The following is an 18,381-nucleotide window of genomic DNA, read 5'->3' on the forward strand; positions in this document are numbered from 1 at the left end:
AATGAAAATACTGTATTCCGGTTTATATTTTTAATTTATGAAAACTTGTTGAAGGAGGTTCACACACACACCAATACACTCTCTAAATTTCCATGCTCCTCATCACTATTTCACATTTGGCCTGTTTTTTAACGAATGAGCCAGAACCAGACCACCATAAACTCTTAGAGGAAAGCCCCTAAATCTATCATGCATATAAGACAGAGCTGTACTTACGAGGCTCCATGGCCTCAGTGTCTATAGATGTTGCATGGTTTTGCCTCATAAAAGGAAAAAAAAAAAAAGGATAAATCCCACTCATGGTTTTATTGAATACATTATTTAGAATCTAACATGTATAATTTCAAAAACACAGAAGAATGGGGCACCTGGGTGCCTCAGTTGGCTAAGTGTCTGGCTCCTGATCTCAGCTCATCATTATCTGGTGGTTCACAAGTTCAAGCTCCGCATCGGGCTCTGCGCTGATGGTGCGGAGCCTGCTTGGGATTCTGTCTATCCTTCTCTCTGCCCCTCCCCTCTTGTGCTCTCTCTCTCTCTCAAGACAAATCAACATTAAAAAAATTTTTTTTAACACACAGAAGAGTAAAATAAACAGAAAATCTATTTTGTGTTGTCTGAAACTTTTGAAATAAGGAATGTTGACTAGAATACTCTGCATTAAATGGCAGTGTGTGATTTTACAGCCTATAAAAAATGACATTCTTGGGGCGCCTGGGTGGCTCAGTTGCTTGAGTGTCTGACTCTTGGTTTCAGCTCAGGTCATGATCTCGTGGTTCGTGAGTTCGAGCCCCACATCGGGCTCTGCTCTGACAGCATGGAGCCTGCCTGGGATTCTCTCCCTCTCTCTCTGCCCCTCCTCTGCTCTGTCTCTCAAAATAAACTTTAAAAAAAAATTTTTTTAAATGACATTCTTTACATTAAGAAAACAGGGTGAAAAGAGAAAAAATTAGGAATGTGGAATTGAGAAATACCCTAAATATGGTGGAAAATGTCAAGAGACATAAGCGACATGGAGGGGAAAATCCTAGTACCAAGAAAGCAGTATAAGATTTCAGTGAACCTCTGGCAACATAAAATTGTGTTTCTAGCATTGTACAAAGTCTACCATGATGAACAGCCTATCAGATTATAATGCCTTCCACATCAAAATTCAAATGTATCTATATGGGAAATGTTCCATAATGTCAGGTCTGGTTATACAATGGGTCAGTAAGCAATCTTTACAAAAATTCCTTGACAGCAATATTTGCAGAAAAATATTTTAGCCCAATTGATATTTATTCTGTGTAGGGCTAGAAAAAAACAAAGAGATTCTAACTTTCTATATTCATCTTAACTTAGAAACATCTCTATTATAAGAAGGCTTACTGTATGAGGGGTGCCTGGGTGGCTTAGTTGGTTGAGCGTCCAACTTTGGCTCAGATCATGGATCTCACAGTTCATAAGACTGAGCCCCACACTGGGCTCTCTGGTCAGCGCAGAGCCCACTTCAGATCCTCTGACTCCCTCTCCCCTCTGTCCTCCCCTGCCCCCCTCATGCTCTCTCTCTTAAAAATAAACAAACATTAAAAAAATAAAATAAAATGGTTACTATATCAAATTCATGCCATATTATTGGTCTTCATTATTAGTAAAAATATTTACAAATAGGATACCAACATCAAACTCTGTAATAGTATCTTTTTAAAATTCAACTTTATTATGGCTTTAAGGAAATATAGGCATCTAATCTCTTTCTAAACTATAACATTTTTTTAAATTATTCTTTTCAAAGAATGTTGTAAACACTTTAGTTTTCAATATAAAAAGATACTTGGGATGAACAATTCATGATTTTATATAATCATACAGAGTGAAGAGGAAATGATATTGAATCAAACTCCCAAACCCAAATATCTGGGTAACATAGTCAAATACTTTAAAGCTGGTGTGTGTGTGTGTGTGTGTGTGTGTGTGTGTGTGTGTGTGTACATTTATAACAATTTTTAACTACCATAGGAGCATCTAAAATCGATCTGAAAGCTGCTTGTCTAAACTTTTCAAATTCAACAATTTCATCATTTCTTCCTCATTAAAAAACCAGAAGATTTAAACATAGCAGAAGTGCAGGACCAGTATGACCATTCCTCTCGATAGCAATAATATCTACTTTGGGATTGGCTAGATCTAAGGCTAATGGTTAAATGGAATCTGGAATCCTCCCAAACCAGCTATGATGAATTCCTTTGAACACTGTTTTGGACAGACAGCCCCTGAGGGGTTCACTCTGGAAAACAGAAACACAAGGTCATTTCCAAATCCACTGCATCAGGTAAGAATTTAGAAAAACCTCTTGAAGACACAGCCATAGTTTTATGCTTCATGCTGCTCAAAGATAGCTCTAGTCTACCATAGATTTAAATAAAAAGAAAATTAGGAAAGGAATTTCCAGGGGCGCCTGGGTGCCTCAGTCGGTTAAGCTTCCGACTTCAGCTCAAGTCATGATCTCACAGTTCATGAGTTCAAGCCCCGCGTCGGGCTCTGTGCTGACAGCTCAGAGCCTGGAGCCTACTTCAGATTCTGTGTCTCCCTCTCTCTCTGCCCCTCTCCCACTCATGCTCTGTCTCTCTCCCTCTCAAAAGTAAATAAACATTAAAAAAAGGAGTTTCCAGGAAACATTCTAAGACCCTACTGAAACCCAAGGTCTGATTTTAGTCTTTGACGAAAAGATGTCACTCCAACATTTATTTTTCATTCCTGATTCTGTGAAAAGGCTTCTGAAGACCAACTTTAGCTTCCGTCCAACCTAGGTCCTCAATGCTTAGAGCTCAAGTCTTTTTCATAAGGTGTAATTATTCCAATTCTATTCCTAAGGAACCAGTGGGGTTTGTTTTCTATGGATGTGCTCCCTGTTCCCCCAGAATGTGTCACATTTCCTCTGATCTTCACACAACAGTCCTCTGAGATAGGATAGACAAACTCTCCATTTTACTAATGACTTGCCAAATAACTTGCTGTAAGCAAAGCTAAAATGCCAGAACCAAATGCTCAAGTCCAGAATTTCATTTTTTATGCAAAAACATCAAAAAGAGGTATGACTACTAATTTACTAATGACTCTATTTGAACATATGGATGATATAATCCACACATGGGTTATTCCCCTTGGAGCTTGGCCACAAAATCAATCTAGGCCAAAATTGAGAGTTTACTTGCAAATCATGGCCAGAAATTTACCTTCATTTGTTTTAGACACCAAATACCTAATTGGCCCTCACTAGGAGACTACTTTTCTGCTGGGCAATAGAAAGGAACTTAAAAATCCACAGCTGCCATGAGAATGACATAAAAGGGAAAGTTGTTAGCCCAGGGGAGAAAAAAAGAATTCCCAAGGAAGTTATAAGGAAATGTATACAATACTCGTGTTATTTTTAAGATTTTAAACATCAGAAATGAATCCAGCTATATCACTCATGTTTTCCCATAAATAAATGTAAATGACTTCACTATTTTATAAATTTAAATGACTATACTATCAATGTAAGTGACTATGCTATTAAACTAGAACCTTGTGATTAAAGACTTTTATACCTATAATATACTTAGTTCTTCTTCATGATTACTGCTTTAAATCTAACAAAAGAGATTCATCATCTTCCACTTTCACCTGGGGTTTAAAAGTAACTTTTAAAGCCTCGGGGGTTGAGATTTCCCCTCCTTCTGTGGGAGGATATACAGCCCTGGCTTCCTCACGGTCTGTTTCACTGAGCTCATCAGTGTAGAGCTCAGTGATGGGGCCCAGAGACTCGCTCCTGGCAATGATGTCCACACCCATCTCCCTGACCTCTTCTGCATCTTCAGCCACAGTTTGGTCTTTAGCTTTCCGAAGGCTACGCATCTTAAAAGCTTCCTTTGAGGGAGCTGCGTTAGAAATGGATTTCTTAAACCTTTCCCCTGACTGTTTCAGCCTCTCTCCCGACTGCCTTAACCTTTCTCCCGACTGCCTTAGCCTTTCTCTCCTCTCCGGGGTCACTATTCTAGTTCTAATTCTGTTCACTTTCTTGTCAAAATTCTGCCGTGTCTTCTGCATGTTTTCTTTGGAAAATGCCTTTTTGATATTATCAATGCGCTCCTTGCCTGACTTTCTAAGTCTGGCAGATCTGCTTTCTTCAACATAATACTCTTCATCCGAAGACAGATCTATTGGAGGGTCAAAGACATCGTCTTCAGCCTCTTGATTCTCAGTTAGGTTTCTGTCTTTAACAATAGACAGGGATGTCGGACACCGAATCTCCTCCTGAAGGAGAGAAAAAGAAAGCATGTTAGACATCAGCTCTTTTACCTTCTGGCCATGCCTTTTCAATCTCCTCCATGGGCTGTTCACCTTCTGCCTGCTCCTTAACTATTAATATTTCTCAGGGTTTCTCTCTCTGTGTCCTATTTTGCTTTATCTCCCAAGTTCAATCAGAGCAAACTGATCCACTCTTCTATATTCAGATCCAATTGTAAGCAAACTCACAAATATTTTATCTTCACCTCTCCTCTTCTAAGATGAAGATGCAATTCTAAATGATAGACTTCACCTGGATGTAACAGGGACACCTCAAACTTAACATGTCCAAAAATTAAGGTCGACCCAGCATCCTCTCCACATCTTCTTTTCCTGGGTTTCTCAGCACCAGCAACCATCCAGGTGCCACCTGAATAGAAATCTGAGAATATTCAACCCCAATATTTCCCCTCCTTGTCATCCCATGTCCAACAGGTCACCAAGCACTCTCAATAACACTGCTTAGTAACTCCTGTCCCCTCCTCCTTCCTCCTTGCCACTACCAATGTCCTAATTCAGGCCCCTGTCACCTCAGACCTGAGCTTGTACAATAATATGTCTACCTCCAAAGCATCACCTAAGTATTTCCCAGGAAATATTTCTAAAGCATAGCTCTTATCACATCCTTTCTCTACTTTAAAACTTTTGGGAACTCATAAATACTCAAAGGAGAGAGTTTAGTTCTTTAGTATGATCAGAAGGCTCTTCAGTTTGAGCTAAACCTACTTTCCAGTCCAGCAACACACAACCACTCTCTACTCCTCAAACACAGTGTTTTCATCCCTCCATGCCTGTTTGTATCTTTCTTTTTCACTATTCTTTTTTTTTTTTTTTTTTGCTCACTTTAATCCCTTTCACCTCTTTTCAGCTCTGTCAACAAAATCTTCAAGAACCAATTAAAAAGTCCCCAACTTTCCTCAAGAAGCTAATTCTTTCTCCAATTTACACCAGAATGACATGTGCATACCTCTACTTATAATACCACTAATACCACTGTTTGAATGAATTGGAACTCTGCTCATTTATATACTGAGGCCTTCACTAAATAATAGGTTCGATGAAAGCAGAGATGTGTCTTATTTATGTTTTATGCCCAGTATCTATCAGAGAGCCTTGTGCATAGTAGTTATACTCAATAAATAACTATTCAATCAAAAAGGGCACAGACCTTCATTCAACAAAGAGTTTCTAAGCACCTACCATGCACCAGTCAATGTTCTAGGAACTGAGAAACTCCTGTGGAGAAAGCAGAGTAAAAGAGCTTATATTCTTGTAGAGAGAGAAATAAACAAGTTAAATATATAGTCTGTTGGATGGTGGTAAATGCTAAAGTGAAAAATAAGGTAGGGAAGGGAGATATACAGTGACTGAGGAGGATGCTTGGAAAGGCTTCACTGATAAGATGACATCCTAGCCTAGACCTGAAGGTAATGCATATATCTGAGAGGAAAACCAAAACAGCAAGAAGGCAGCATGGCAGGAGCAGAGAGATCAAGGGGCAAAAAGAGGAAAGGGGGTAAGAGAGGTAGCGAGAGGGCCAGCTTATATAGGGGTTCTATATCTAATAATAAGGACCATGGCTCTTATTCTGAGTCTGATAGGAAGCCTTTTAAAAAGTTTTGAGAACAGCAACATGATTTGACCCATGCTGTAAGAGGATTGCTCTACTGAGAACAGGCTCTAGGGGGCGAGATAAGAAGCAAGGAGACCAGTTGGAGACCACTGAGGTAAGTCAGGTGAGAGATGAATAAGGGTGTTGGCAGAGGCGGTGGTAAGAAGCAGTCTGATTCCAGATCTACTGGGAAGGTAGATGCTGACAGGACTTACTGCTAGATTTGGATGTGGAGTGTTAGTGTCAAGGATGATTTTCAAGCACAAGGTTAGATTTCCCATTAACTGACATGGGGAAGAAAGCAGGTGGAAGAAACTGGAGGGGAAAGATGAGATCTGAGATGTCAAGTAGGCAGCTGAGTATACAAATTTGGAATTCAGGAAACAGGTCTGGACTGGAGATAGATATAAATTTTGGAGTCATTAATGTCAAGAATTAAAAATCATGAGACCAGATGGAGGAGACTATTAAGAGACTGACTGAATGGGACAACACTTAATGTTATTCAAACTCCTTGGGGCCAAGGTACATTTCAGAATTCAGAACATTTCAGATTTGAGGAAAATAACTTTTACATTACATCTCCAGTCAGATCTTGGGAAGAAACAATTTTGTGACATAAATATGAATGAATGTTCACTATAAGGTGCAATAAAGAGTATAAACAGGGGCACCCTGGGTGGTTCAGTCAATTAAGCATCCAACTCTTGATTTCAGCTCAGGTCATGATCTCACAGTTTTGGGGATAGAACCCTGCATCAGGCTCTGTGCTGACAGTGTGGCACCTGCTTGGGATTCCTTCTCCCTCTCTCTGCCCCTCCCCCACTCATGCACACACTCTCTAAATAAATAAATAAATAAATAAATAAATAAATAAACCTAAAAAAAAAAAAAAGGAAAAGAAAGAGTAGGGGGCGCTTGGGTAGCTCCGTCAGTTAAGCATCCAACTTCGGCTCAGGTCATGATCTCATGGTTCATGGGTTCGAGCCTCACGTCGGGCTCTGTGCTGACAGCTCAGAGCCTGGAGCCTGCTTCGGATTCTGTGTTTCCCTCTGTCTCTGCCCCTCCCCTGCTCATACTCTGTCTATCTCTCTCTCAAAAATAAATAAACATCTGAAGAAGAAGAAGAAGAAGAGGAGGAGGAGGAAGAGGAGGAGGAGGAGGAGGAGGAGGAGGAGGAGGAGGAAGAAGAAGAAGAAGAAGAAGAAGAAGAAGAAGAAGAAGAGGAGGAGGAGGAGGAGGAGGAAGGAGAAGAAGAAGAAGAAGGTGGCAGTTGCCTTTAAAAAAAAAAAGGAAAGAAAAAAGAGTATATAAACAGCCTTGTGCTATTTCAGGTCAGGTTTTGCCACCAAATGGGTTCAGGTCAACCCTAGGTAGCTACCCAGTATGTTATGAGAAAATTTTACTTTTTAGAAATTTTCGGATTTTGGATTTCTAAGATAGATTTCAAAACTGTAGAAGGAAAAGATGAGAAAGAACCAAAAAAGGAGAAGTATCAGCTATTGAGGCAGGAAGAAATCCAAAGAGAGTAGCACCCTCAGAAGCCAAGGGAAAACAAGTTTCAAGATGAGAGGGAGGGACCAACTATGTCATATGTGTCAAAGGATAAGGATGAAGATTGGGTTTGGGAACATAGCAGACACTGGGGACCCTTGAGAACCAGCCCAGAAACACAGCTGCTAAAGAATCCCAACTTACTATTTAGGGATTATTTCCAAAACTAAACAGGCAAGACTTTAAGGATCATGAGACTCTTAAGGGAATCCATGAGTTAAAATTTCTATTTTGAATTTCCAGTATAATGCCTTTGCATATATCATTTTCTTAATGTTTACTATTTTTTGAGAGAGAGAGAGTACAAAGAGATGAGGGGGGCACAGAGAGAGAGAGAGAGAGAGAGAGAGAGAGAGAGAGAGCACGAATGGGGAAAGGGTAGAGAAAAAGAGAAACACAGAATCCAAAGCAGGCCTCAGGCTCTGGAGCTGTCAGTACAGAGCCTGACACGGGGTTCTAGAAACCACTAGATCATGACCTGAGCCAAAGTTAGACACTTAACCAATTGAGTCACATAGGCACCCCTCATGAGTTACAACTTCTAAAAGAAACTGTGCTCCTACTTGAGATCTAAATTAAATCTGTTCAATAAGGGCCACCTGGGTGGCTCAGTTGGTTGAGCATCTGACTTCAGCTCAAGTCATGATCTTGAGGTTCGTGGGTCCGAGCCCCATGTTGGGCTCTGTGCTAACAGCTCAGAACCTGGGGCCTGCTTCGCATTCTGTGTCTCCCTCTCTCTCTCTCCCACTCCCCCACTCACACTGTCTCTCTCTCTCTCAAAAATAAATAAACATAAAAACTTTTTTTTAATCTGTTCAATAAAATAAATTAAATAAATATGTAAAAAACAGGTTTATTCCAAAAACCTATCAGCCTGATAGTCAAGAAGGTCCTTGGAACCTGATTTATTTGGATACTTGCTTAAAATTAAATTCTTTGGCTACAGGATTGGAGAGTCTATCTAGCAGCTTTGAAAAAAAGAAGAAAAGGCAGGTGGGCGTGTCATAGCTCTCAGATGAATCAGTGAAAGCAGCAAAATTATTCCTCTCCTTTCCTGACACCTGCTACAGGGAGTAGCTTCAGCAACACCAAGTGGGTTGGTATGGCCTGAGAAGGTATAATTAGAATAGGAAGGAGCCAAAGAGTAATTACTGCTTAGTAGGGGGAAAAACCCTCACAGTCTTGCTGTGAAGGAATCAGATATAGCTTAACTCAGGAATCACATACCCTTCTCTTCAATGCACAAATTATACAAAATCAGGCTTAAAAAACAAAACAGAGGTAGAGTAAGAGAAAGTACTTGTTACACGGATCTATTTGTTGCAATTCCTATGAGTCAGAGATACCATGAGTTAATGACGAATACGCTGTAATAATAATTAAAGATTATAGGCTGGGTTATGGTTGATTTCCAAATAATTATTATATTTCTTTTTATGTAAAAGACCAGATAAAACGATGATTTTTGTAACAAAACGAGTACTATGATGAGAGTAAAGTGGGCCCTATCAAAGTAACATAGCCAGGGGACTTCCGAATACACAGAAGTCTGGGATTTGTCACTAGGGAATAACCAAATATCTCCTTTGGTAACTGCAGACATGTGGTTTGTAAGCAAAATTGTTAAAAGAGATGGTAAGACTGCTGGCTTTCATGAGAAGGTCATCAAAGTGGACGTATGTTAAGGAGAAATGATAATTAATGAAAACTAGCAGACAGTTTTTTAAATGCAAATGTCCAGGATTAGGTGAAAGCTCAGCCATACACAACTGTGGGAAATAAAATGCCAATAAAGATTGCCACCAAGGGGCGCCTGGGTGGCTCAGTCGGTTGAGCGTCCAACTTCAGCTCAGGTCATTATCTTGCAGTCCGTGAGCTCGAGCCCCGCATCGGGCTTGCTGCTGTCAGCACACAGCCCACTTCGGCTCCTCTGTCCACGCCTCTCTCTGCCCCCTCCCCCACTCACACTCTCTCTCAAAAATAAATAAATAAAAAATTAAAAAAAAAAAAAAAAAGATTGCCACCAAAAGATGTAACTAGGGAAAACTTTTTGAGGAAAAACCCAAATGGAAATGAAAGTATACTACAGCTGAATTACTCCAGCTTTAAGTTCATTTTAGAAGGACAGGTGATCTCAAAATAACCACTTACACATATTAACTATGAGAATGAAGTGTAGAAACTAATTTTAACTAAGAATAACCATGTGAATACTATATAGTGTTCTAACAGCTAAAGAATCATCAAATCCATTCTTAATTGCCTTTATCTTTTCTCTAGAAGCTCTGCCATCATAAAAGAGCAACTGCTTACTGACAAACCATTGCTGACCCTGAGCAACTTAATTTCATAGAACCTTCACAGCATTATATCTTACCAGGAATAAGATCTGACTTAAATTAGTGCCTCTCAGTTGTTTTTTACATACTAATCTTTGACTTGTTCAAGTAACTATAGGAGTTCAAAGAGAAAAAAATAGCAAGCGTCAGGTAATAAATAGGTGAATAAAGAAAATAATCTTAACTATAAAAAACAAATTAGGTCAACAGACCAACTGACAAAAGTTCAATTAGAACTTTTCAGAAACCTCTTTCCTCTAGCTTTTGTAGATCTTGATTGGTACATGGCCCACTCTCCATAAAGGTTCTCAGGAGAAATGCTAGATGCCAAGAATGTTGCCGGGCATGCCCCATGCAAGTGAAGGGTGCAACACAACCCCTTCCTGCTGATGCCCTTGGAAGGTGAACTGAAGAATGGATCCTACATTCTCTAGTACCAAATCTAGATCCCTATTACATGCACTAACACTGGGACTGGTCTCTTCTTAAATAAAACACGTTCTTAAAAACAGATCCAAAATACTACTCTTTCATGCCAGTGTAACTGTATCAGTCAATAGAGTGCTATGGAGAACTGCCTAATGTGTAAAGAATGCTGTGGAGAGTTGTGGCCCACATCCTTAGTGTCTTACAAATATCTGCCTACGTACATAATCCAACTGTGTTCTTATTTCATTTTGGTTTTGCTCTTCTAGGGTTTTTTCCTATACATAGGGATAGCCATCTATTTTTAAAATACACCGCGATAACACTGTGTATTATATATACACTAGTGAACATCCCTACACACATTCCTGATTTTATGCTTAGAAAAATTCTTTGACGTAAAATTTTGGTGCCCGAAGGTTTGTGAAGGTTCTTAATAACATACTACAAAAACTTCCCTCCAGAAATGTTGTACCAGTTAATACTCCTAACCAGCAGAATATGAAAGTACCCTTAAACTCTGGGTATATGTTTTAATAACTGAAAATATTTAAATGGGTGAAAATGGAATTCTTCTCATTTGTCTTTTGTGAACAGTCTGATAATGACTCTCAGTTTTCCTACCACAGGACGAGAGTTCAACTTTTTCCTTTTGATTTGTAAGAGTTATAAAACATATTATAAATATTATGCATCTTGCCATGGATGTGTTCCTATTTCAAAAAATATGAGTGCCAAGTGCAGAGTAATATAAGAACTTAGCACAATACACAATGCCACACAAAAACTACTATATTAAATAGGCTAAGTCAAAAGACTAAGCATTTATAAGCAATTACTTATATGATTGACTCCTATGCTTGTAAAACTGTAACAAAACTATATTATAAGAAACATAAAAACAACTGCCTGATTGTTAAGTAACAGTTTTGCTTATTGTAATTATTTTACATATTCTCACAAGTAAAAATTCCAACAGAGAAACAACATTCTGAAAAGTTTACATTTTACTGTTTAGGACTTTCCAGGGTCTCCATAGAAGGGGGAAAACCACATTGTGGGATTACTATCCTCCATTTCTCTTTTTAGGTGTTTTAAACTACAGGCTTCTTAGATCTCTTCTAGAACTAACACTCTCAATGTATGAAAGGGCATCATGCTGATATGGCTAATATGCTGGAGGAGTCTTACCAATATTAAGTTTCAAAGGCAAGAAATAGCCTCAGCTCTGATCCACAGTTCATATTACACAAAATGGTTGAGAAGCTCAAAATACTGATAGGATAGTACATTAGTCAACACAGTAATGGCTTTATCCTGAGATTCTTGCTGATACAGAATGCCACTCCGTGAATAAATACAATAGTAATGACGAGATGCTGGAAACTTCTGATAGGACTGGTTGGCAATTCAAGGATGTTAAGATTTTTCAGTAACCAAGCAAAACACAAGTGGCAATCTTACCTGGAATATTACCACACGGAATTTGTTTTTCTTCATTATTTCCTCTTGCTTGGATTCAACTTTTCTCACGTGAGTTTGCTGCCTCTCCACCCGGGCCTTCACATCTTTAATGTGAGCACTGACTTTTCGAGTTTTCTCAAACAACTTGTTAATGACGTAGCCTGTATTGCTGTGTGACTGTGAAAGCTTCAACAGGTCAATCTGGACAGATTTTATGGCATTTTCCATTTCCCTGTGTCTCTCCTCTAGTCTCTTCTGGCTTGCCTGCACACTGTCCACGATGGTGGCTACTTTGTCCAGCACAGTCACAATGGTAAGAGCAGCGTCTTGGTCTTCATCTTCTGTAACACTTGACAGGCGATTCTGATGGGTTTTATCAGCATTTGAAGCAGACCCATTATGTTCCATTTTACTTATTTCTCAGTGAAAGATGTCCCACCACAATCAATTCTGGCACTAAGAGCAAAAAGTTAGCTTGATAACAGGCAACAGGGTTGTATAAAGGGTTGGAAACCCCACCCCTGGAGACTGGTCAAGTATTTATAACTACAAATACCCACACGTGACTGTTCTGCAATATGAATCCTTGCAGAGCACTGGGTACTGTTCCAAACATGCTTGGTGACTGACTAATGGACTCAAATAAGACTGTGTGGAGAGAAGAGGAAAGCTTTAAAACAAAAAAGTTCCCTGAAGCCACCATGTTACTAATATTAAGCCTAGAAACCAAATGATCAAAAAAAGCAAACACTAAATATTGGGGGAAGCTTTTGCCTTTAAATAATTTGAAGCAGTATTTGAAAAAGCAAAGGGGAATTCTGAACTGAAATTTTTTTGTACTTACTTCACACATTAAATGTACCGATTTATCAATATCAAAGAATGTAGTAAAATAAACACACCAAAACAGAGGCCATATAGTGAAAACATTATATTATAACATGCTTTTCCAAACCAAATATTAAAATTAATATTTAATTTTTAACATATTCTTAAATTCTACATGCATACTTCTGATTATCTAAACTACATGTTAAACAGCTGAATACATTCTACTCACACTTCAGATCTTTAAACACCAACAATCTATTAATATAACTATTACTACAGGACAAATTTGGATAGAGGTCTTAGATAATTTTTAAGCTCACTTTAAGAGCACCCATCATTAACAATCATTTTTGCATTTTATTCACAAACACTGATACAATTTATTTATGTCAAAACAAATATTTTTTTAAAAATGAATGTGTATTAAAGTAGTTTAACTGATAGAGAAGGCTTTATTCCAATCTGTTTGTTAAACAGACCATTTTCACAATACCTAAACCTACTTTTCAGTGATCTGTTCCATCTTGGCTACCAGATATCTTTCCGAATTATCAGAATTATTTTTTCAAAGAGAGGAATAATCAAATTCCAATCCATACAGCTTATAAATATTTCACATCTAACACACAGCTCTACAGTTCATGCGATAGGCAGGGTCTAAAAAAATCAGTTACTAAATCTCAAAAAACATTTAAATGTCTATTTAAACACAGTGTCTTCTAGATTTTTTATCTTTTTTTGTAAGAAAAGTAATCTGTAAACATCTTTACCTTTAGTTCATGCTTGGTCATTTGTTGTGGTCACTGTGGAAGAAGTGGGTATGACTTTGTAACCATTTGTGAAGTGGTCCATCTTTGCAAAAATATTACATTCCATGGGTAAAGAACAAGTCTTAGAATTACCATGTGGTATAAATTTGTGAAATCAATTTCTGTATTTAAAAACATAAAACAAAGACTACGAAACAGTCCAAAACTGTTGTAGCTGAATATTCTAAATACGAGCCAACAGTACTACACTAAAAATGTCCAAAAATAAGGCCTCTGAAATAAATATTTCCATTCTTTAAAAAAAGACATAATAAATGTACATCACATGGTCAGTGTACATATAAAAGTCATCAGTTTAAACCATTCTGGATGACGTATCTGAAGTAAAATGACCTAGGTTTTGCTTCTGCCGCCGTCCTCTGTTGTTTTTAGGGCATTTTCTGTTGAATTAAAAAAATAAAGAAAAGAAAAAGGTCATTTTGTTTAAGATATTTCAAATGTTTCCAAAGTAATACACATTTCACACATAAAGCCTTAATGAGAAACAGGATGCTGTTTGATGCAAGTCAAGCTGAGGACCAACGTGTCAGACTGCTATTTTCCCTACACAGCTGGGGACTAGAGGTTAGGTACAGAATGCAGGTGTAAGCACAAGCAAAGCTCACTCCTGGGTCTCTACTGCTGCAGATGCACTTCCCCGCCCTTCTTCTGGCCTGACAACTCCCTAGCTGCGGTGACCAATAACATATAAACCTAGGACAGTAGAAAGGATCCTGATCCATGTACTTCCTCTGAGCATTATGACACCCCCAAAGTGACAAGAACAGCTTGGACGAGGGAGTAATCGGGAAGAAGTGTGCTTATTAACCTCAGATATGAATAGACAGGAAATGCTTAGCAATTTTAGACAAGGACTCGAAAGAAGTTTTCTGCACCCTGCTTGGGCAAATCACAGAACCCAATAAAGAACTGTCATCCTGGAGATAAGGGATAGTCTTGGACTCTGCTTTCCCTTTAGTGTACATGTTTCTCCGTGGTGGTATCAATCTCATTGTGCTGTAATAGCTCTTGTGCCTGCCCACCAGAATGCAAACATACGAGCTCTTACTATGCACAAAGTGCTGTGGTATGCAGTGTGGAACAAAGGCACTGGGATGAATTCTGGGAATTCTGAGTTTGGACTCTGCTAAAAACTAGCTGTGCAATCTCCTTTTCCTACATATGAAATATTAAAAGTCATACCAACCTCTAAAATCTCTGCCAGCAAGGTATTTATAATCTAATGGAAAGAAAGTCTTGTGACAAGGAATATTCCTAACGTTCTCTGTTTCTAGTTCAGTTTCAAAGAGCACTGCTTTGCCTTGACTTAAAAGCCTTGGTGTTAACACTTTCATCTTATACGCTGTTTTTTGCAAATTTTATCTCACTAATCCTCATAAAAACACTTTGAGGTAGACAGTGATGAAATCACGTCCATTTCATGGTTAAGAAGCCAAGCAAACCTCTTTAACTGTCACCAACTCACCATGACCTTGGAAAAATTCCAACTTCCTGGGGCCATGGTTTTGTCATCTATAAAATAAAGGTGTTTGGCTAAGATGATGTTTGAGGTCCCTGCTATTGTCATCCTAGGGGTCTCAAAACATAAAAGAAGATTCCAAATATAAAAGAAGAAAATTTTACTCATGCAGTCTTGCTCAGTGAGTCAGTGGGAACATCCTTTTAATGGAAGATTCCTCACATGTAACAGCCACCATGGGATAAGTGAACAGCTGTCCCATAATGGACCGTGTGGGAGAGGCACTCCTTAAAAATTCAGTGGAGCTAAGTCCAAGTACATAATTATAATATTCTAAATTCAAGAGAGCAAAACATTTGAGGGGAGACAACACCACAATAAAAAGACAGGCCTCAATGAGGAGACATGTAAGATAAATTCAATGAGATGAGCCTTCAGTCACGGAGACAGTGGGCAGCAAAAGACGGCTGCAACACAGTTATAAAAACACTGTGATGTCTAAAGTCTGTGAAGGCAGCACATGGATTTGGGATATAAATTTGAGGGCACAAACTTGAAAACTACTTGTCAGGTAATTTTAATTTAGTAGAATTAGAATTTTGAAGATTGTAGCACACTGAAAACAGAAGTGTAGAACAAGATAAAAGGCTGGATTGGGATTTGTAAAGGGCTTAAGTATCTTGAGTAAGGTATTCCCCCATCTAAGCCTTCAGTCTCCTCACCTCTCTAGAATAGAAGGCATTGACTCAAAGCTGCTTCCTGCTAACTCTAACATCCTTTGATCTTCTTAAACATGACATTGTCACCAGGCCTCAAAAACTTCCCTCATCTTTACCTTCTTTCTTTCACCCTCCAAATAATTCATTACTCCGCTCCTGCTTTACTCGAATAACGTCCTAAATAGTTCCCCTGACCTCACATTTTCTCTCCTCCAGTGAAATTTTGCAGATGACACCCAGATTAATGCTCTGAAGAAATGATTCATACCAAGTCATTCCCCCCAACTCTATTCAAAAGCCCTGTCCCTCTAACAAAATTAAGTTTGAACCTTGCTAGCAAGCAACGGTCATACTTGGCAAATGTATTTCCTGAGGTGACTCAACATAGACCCTCCTCTTGATGGTTCAGTGGAAAGAGGAATGGTTTGGAAACCAGGCAGCACTGAATCCAAATCCAGCACTTCCACTTACTAGTGGGATGACCACAGGCAAACTACTTAACCTCTAAGCCGATATTAAATGGCCACAGGCAGCTCTGCTGTTACGTGGGGTTTTTTTTTTTTTCTATTTTCCCTTTCTGCTGTCATTTTTTATATTATTATCCCAATTTTAATCTACTGCCCATTTTTTTTTTCCTACTGCCCAATTTTATACTCAGTAGTCTTGCCTAAGGGCAGATCATCTGTTCAGTGGAATAAAGTCCACTGATTTTAGCACTTGAATTTTATGAAAAATACCTGTTATTCAGAGAACATTTTTTATCATTTCTAGATTTATCATTTCAGCTCCAGATGGCTGAGACTAGTGAAGGTCTGGCTTCTATCCAGACCTTGGATAGAAGAGCTATAAATCCATTATGGCCTGCCAATATCTGTACTTGATATGCTCCGATCCTCTGCCCAGAATAATGCAGACAAGTACAGAAATGATGTTTATGGGACTTCTGAACCAAATCTTAAAGGAGACAGGAATAGCCAAGCAAGACAAAAAAAAAAAAAAAAAAAAAAAAAAAAAAAAAAACAGGACACTGGGAAGCAGAAAGACAATATGAACTGGATTTAGCTGGACTTTTCTTGGGTCCACTTCATTTCTGACTTCTACATTTCCACTAAGTTTGGAAAATACCCATTTTTTCCCTGTTGCAGTCCAAGAATGTCCTTTAATTTTGAGTTTAATTATGATAAATGCCAATGGTTTTAGTTATGATGGAGAATTTTAAAGATTACTTATAACTGTGTTCCAGAAAATGAAGTAATGAAATGTTAAGACAACGATATATGAAGAAAAGCCATTTTCTTTGATCTCTGATTTCTTCCTTTCTTATTATATTTACTATGGATAAAGTATATCCTTAGGGCAAAAAACACCTTGCAGTTCATCAGCGCCTTAAAAATTGGGGCAGGCCCTTCTGTGCATGTGCAGGCCATTCTGCTACTACAATCATCATTCCAGAATGCAGTTCTAAGATCCCTACATTCTTTATGCCACTGAATATTATCCATGCTCCCTTTGCCAGCTGCCCAGCTACACCTGTAACCCTGAGAATGAGTTCTTGTCAATACTCTAAGGAAGCAAGATAAGGACAGGTCAGACCTACTTAGAAATCTTAGGAACTGATCCTAGGATTTTTTCCTAACAGACAGGAAGACTTAAAGCCCCTATCATTTTGAGTGTGCTTCAAGGTTCTTCTTTACTTTAACAGCTATCCAACTCTAATTTAAGGTTGGTATTTCTTAGGCCATTACCTACCTCGTTATGCACATGACAATCGCTACTATAATGGCAATCTGTACAGCTCCAATAATTGCTGCAATAAGAACATGAGTGAGCTTTTGCCTACTTGGCACAACATAGAGAATACTAAAGTCCGTCTTTTCACAGTGCTGTCCAGTGTAACCAGATTCACATCTGAAAAGGGGAGGAAAAAAGATTCCCATGAGAATTACAGATACTAATAATTCTAGGTTTTAGAAGAACATACAAAAGAATAATAAATTTATACAAAAATAGCAAATCACGTGCTTTCCCACTATCTGAAAAAAAAAACCCAAAACTTCCATCTGTGTATTTCCTTAAATGCTACCCAATGTCTATTTCACAGTGCATCTTTCACCTATCATTATAGGACATTAATTTTACAGTTGCTAAATGGTCTTTATTACACCTCCTTTAAAAAAACAGATACATAAGGGGCGCCTGGTGGTTCAGTCTAACTCTTGACTTTAGCTCAGGTCATGACCTCAGAGTCGTGGGATTAAACCCCACGTCAGGCTCTGCGCTGGGTGTGGAGCCCACTTGGGTTTCTCTCTCTCTCTCTCTCTCTCTCTGCCCCTCTCCCACTTAAACAAGTACATGCTCTCTCTCTCTCAAAAAAAAAGGTACATAATAGTACCTTCACTGGCTATCATATAGCTAACATCTATTCCTCAGTCTAAGAGACATGCCAGCTATTTCCTTTTTTTTTAAGTTTATTTAATTATTTTGAGAGAGAGAGACAGAGAGAGAGAGAGAGAAAGAATCCCAAACAGGTTCCATGCTCTGCATGGAGCCCCATAAGGAACTCAATCCCATGATCTTGAGATCATGACCTGAGCTGATATCAAGAGTTGGATGCTTAACTGACTGAGTCATCTAAGCGCCCCTATTTTCCATTTTTCACAACTATGAATTAGGTATAACAAATATTGGTGAGTGTGCACATTTCTATATTTAGTGTTATTCAAGTCTAGGTACTTGGAAATGGGATGACTAAATAAATATATATAAACATTTACAGTTCTCTGAAAATTGCACTTTTTATATTATATCCAACACACTTTAGTGTACATAAATATAATCA

The 18,381-nt window shown here is 38.5% G+C and overlaps 2 protein-coding genes across 4 annotated transcripts in view; both read right to left on the reverse strand.

Annotated features, from left to right (window-relative positions):
- Positions 1–1,676: 1,676 nt before the first annotated feature.
- CAVIN4 (caveolae associated protein 4) lies at positions 1,677–13,442 on the reverse strand. Of its 2 annotated transcripts, XM_015068975.3 has the most exons (3): positions 13,305–13,442; positions 11,704–12,159; positions 1,677–4,275 (listed from the first exon to the last, which is right to left on the reverse strand). In XM_015068975.3, exons 2-3 carry the CDS (start codon positions 12,109–12,111, stop codon positions 3,598–3,600), a joined length of 1,086 nt encoding a protein of 361 aa, XP_014924461.1. In that variant the 5' UTR covers positions 12,112–12,159; positions 13,305–13,442; the 3' UTR covers positions 1,677–3,597. The 2 variants fall into 2 exon arrangements, with proteins under 2 accessions (XP_014924461.1, XP_053060847.1); XM_053204872.1 differs by lacking the exon at positions 13,305–13,442 and having other exon boundaries at positions 11,704–12,298.
- The window catches only part of TMEFF1 (transmembrane protein with EGF like and two follistatin like domains 1), a 79,383-nt gene continuing 73,621 nt past the window's right edge, over positions 12,620–18,381 (reverse strand). For both annotated transcript variants that reach the window (XM_027039550.2, XM_027039549.2), the window contains exons 9-10: positions 17,292–17,450; positions 12,620–13,744 (exon numbers count right to left, since the gene is read on the reverse strand). In XM_027039550.2, coding sequence (XP_026895351.1) covers positions 13,660–13,744; positions 17,292–17,450 — 244 coding nt within the window. In that variant the 3' untranslated portion in view covers positions 12,620–13,659. The remainder of the gene's footprint in view (positions 13,745–17,291; positions 17,451–18,381) is intronic.

This window comes from Acinonyx jubatus, chromosome D4, assembly GCF_027475565.1.
Source record: "Acinonyx jubatus isolate Ajub_Pintada_27869175 chromosome D4, VMU_Ajub_asm_v1.0, whole genome shotgun sequence".
In the NCBI taxonomy this organism is placed as follows: domain Eukaryota; kingdom Metazoa; phylum Chordata; class Mammalia; order Carnivora; family Felidae; genus Acinonyx; species Acinonyx jubatus.

What these genes read in the sequence shown, in the direction of transcription:
- CAVIN4 (XM_015068975.3), bottom strand. Translation starts at nt 12,111, where the DNA reads ATGGAACATAATGGGTCTGCTTCAAATGCTGATAAAACCCATCAGAAT. An exon ending in TCCGTGTGGTAATATTCCAG is followed by an intron (nt 4,276 to 11,703) that starts GTAAGATTGCCA and finishes TCTCTCCTTCAG; the next exon opens with GAGGAGATTCGGTGTCCGAC.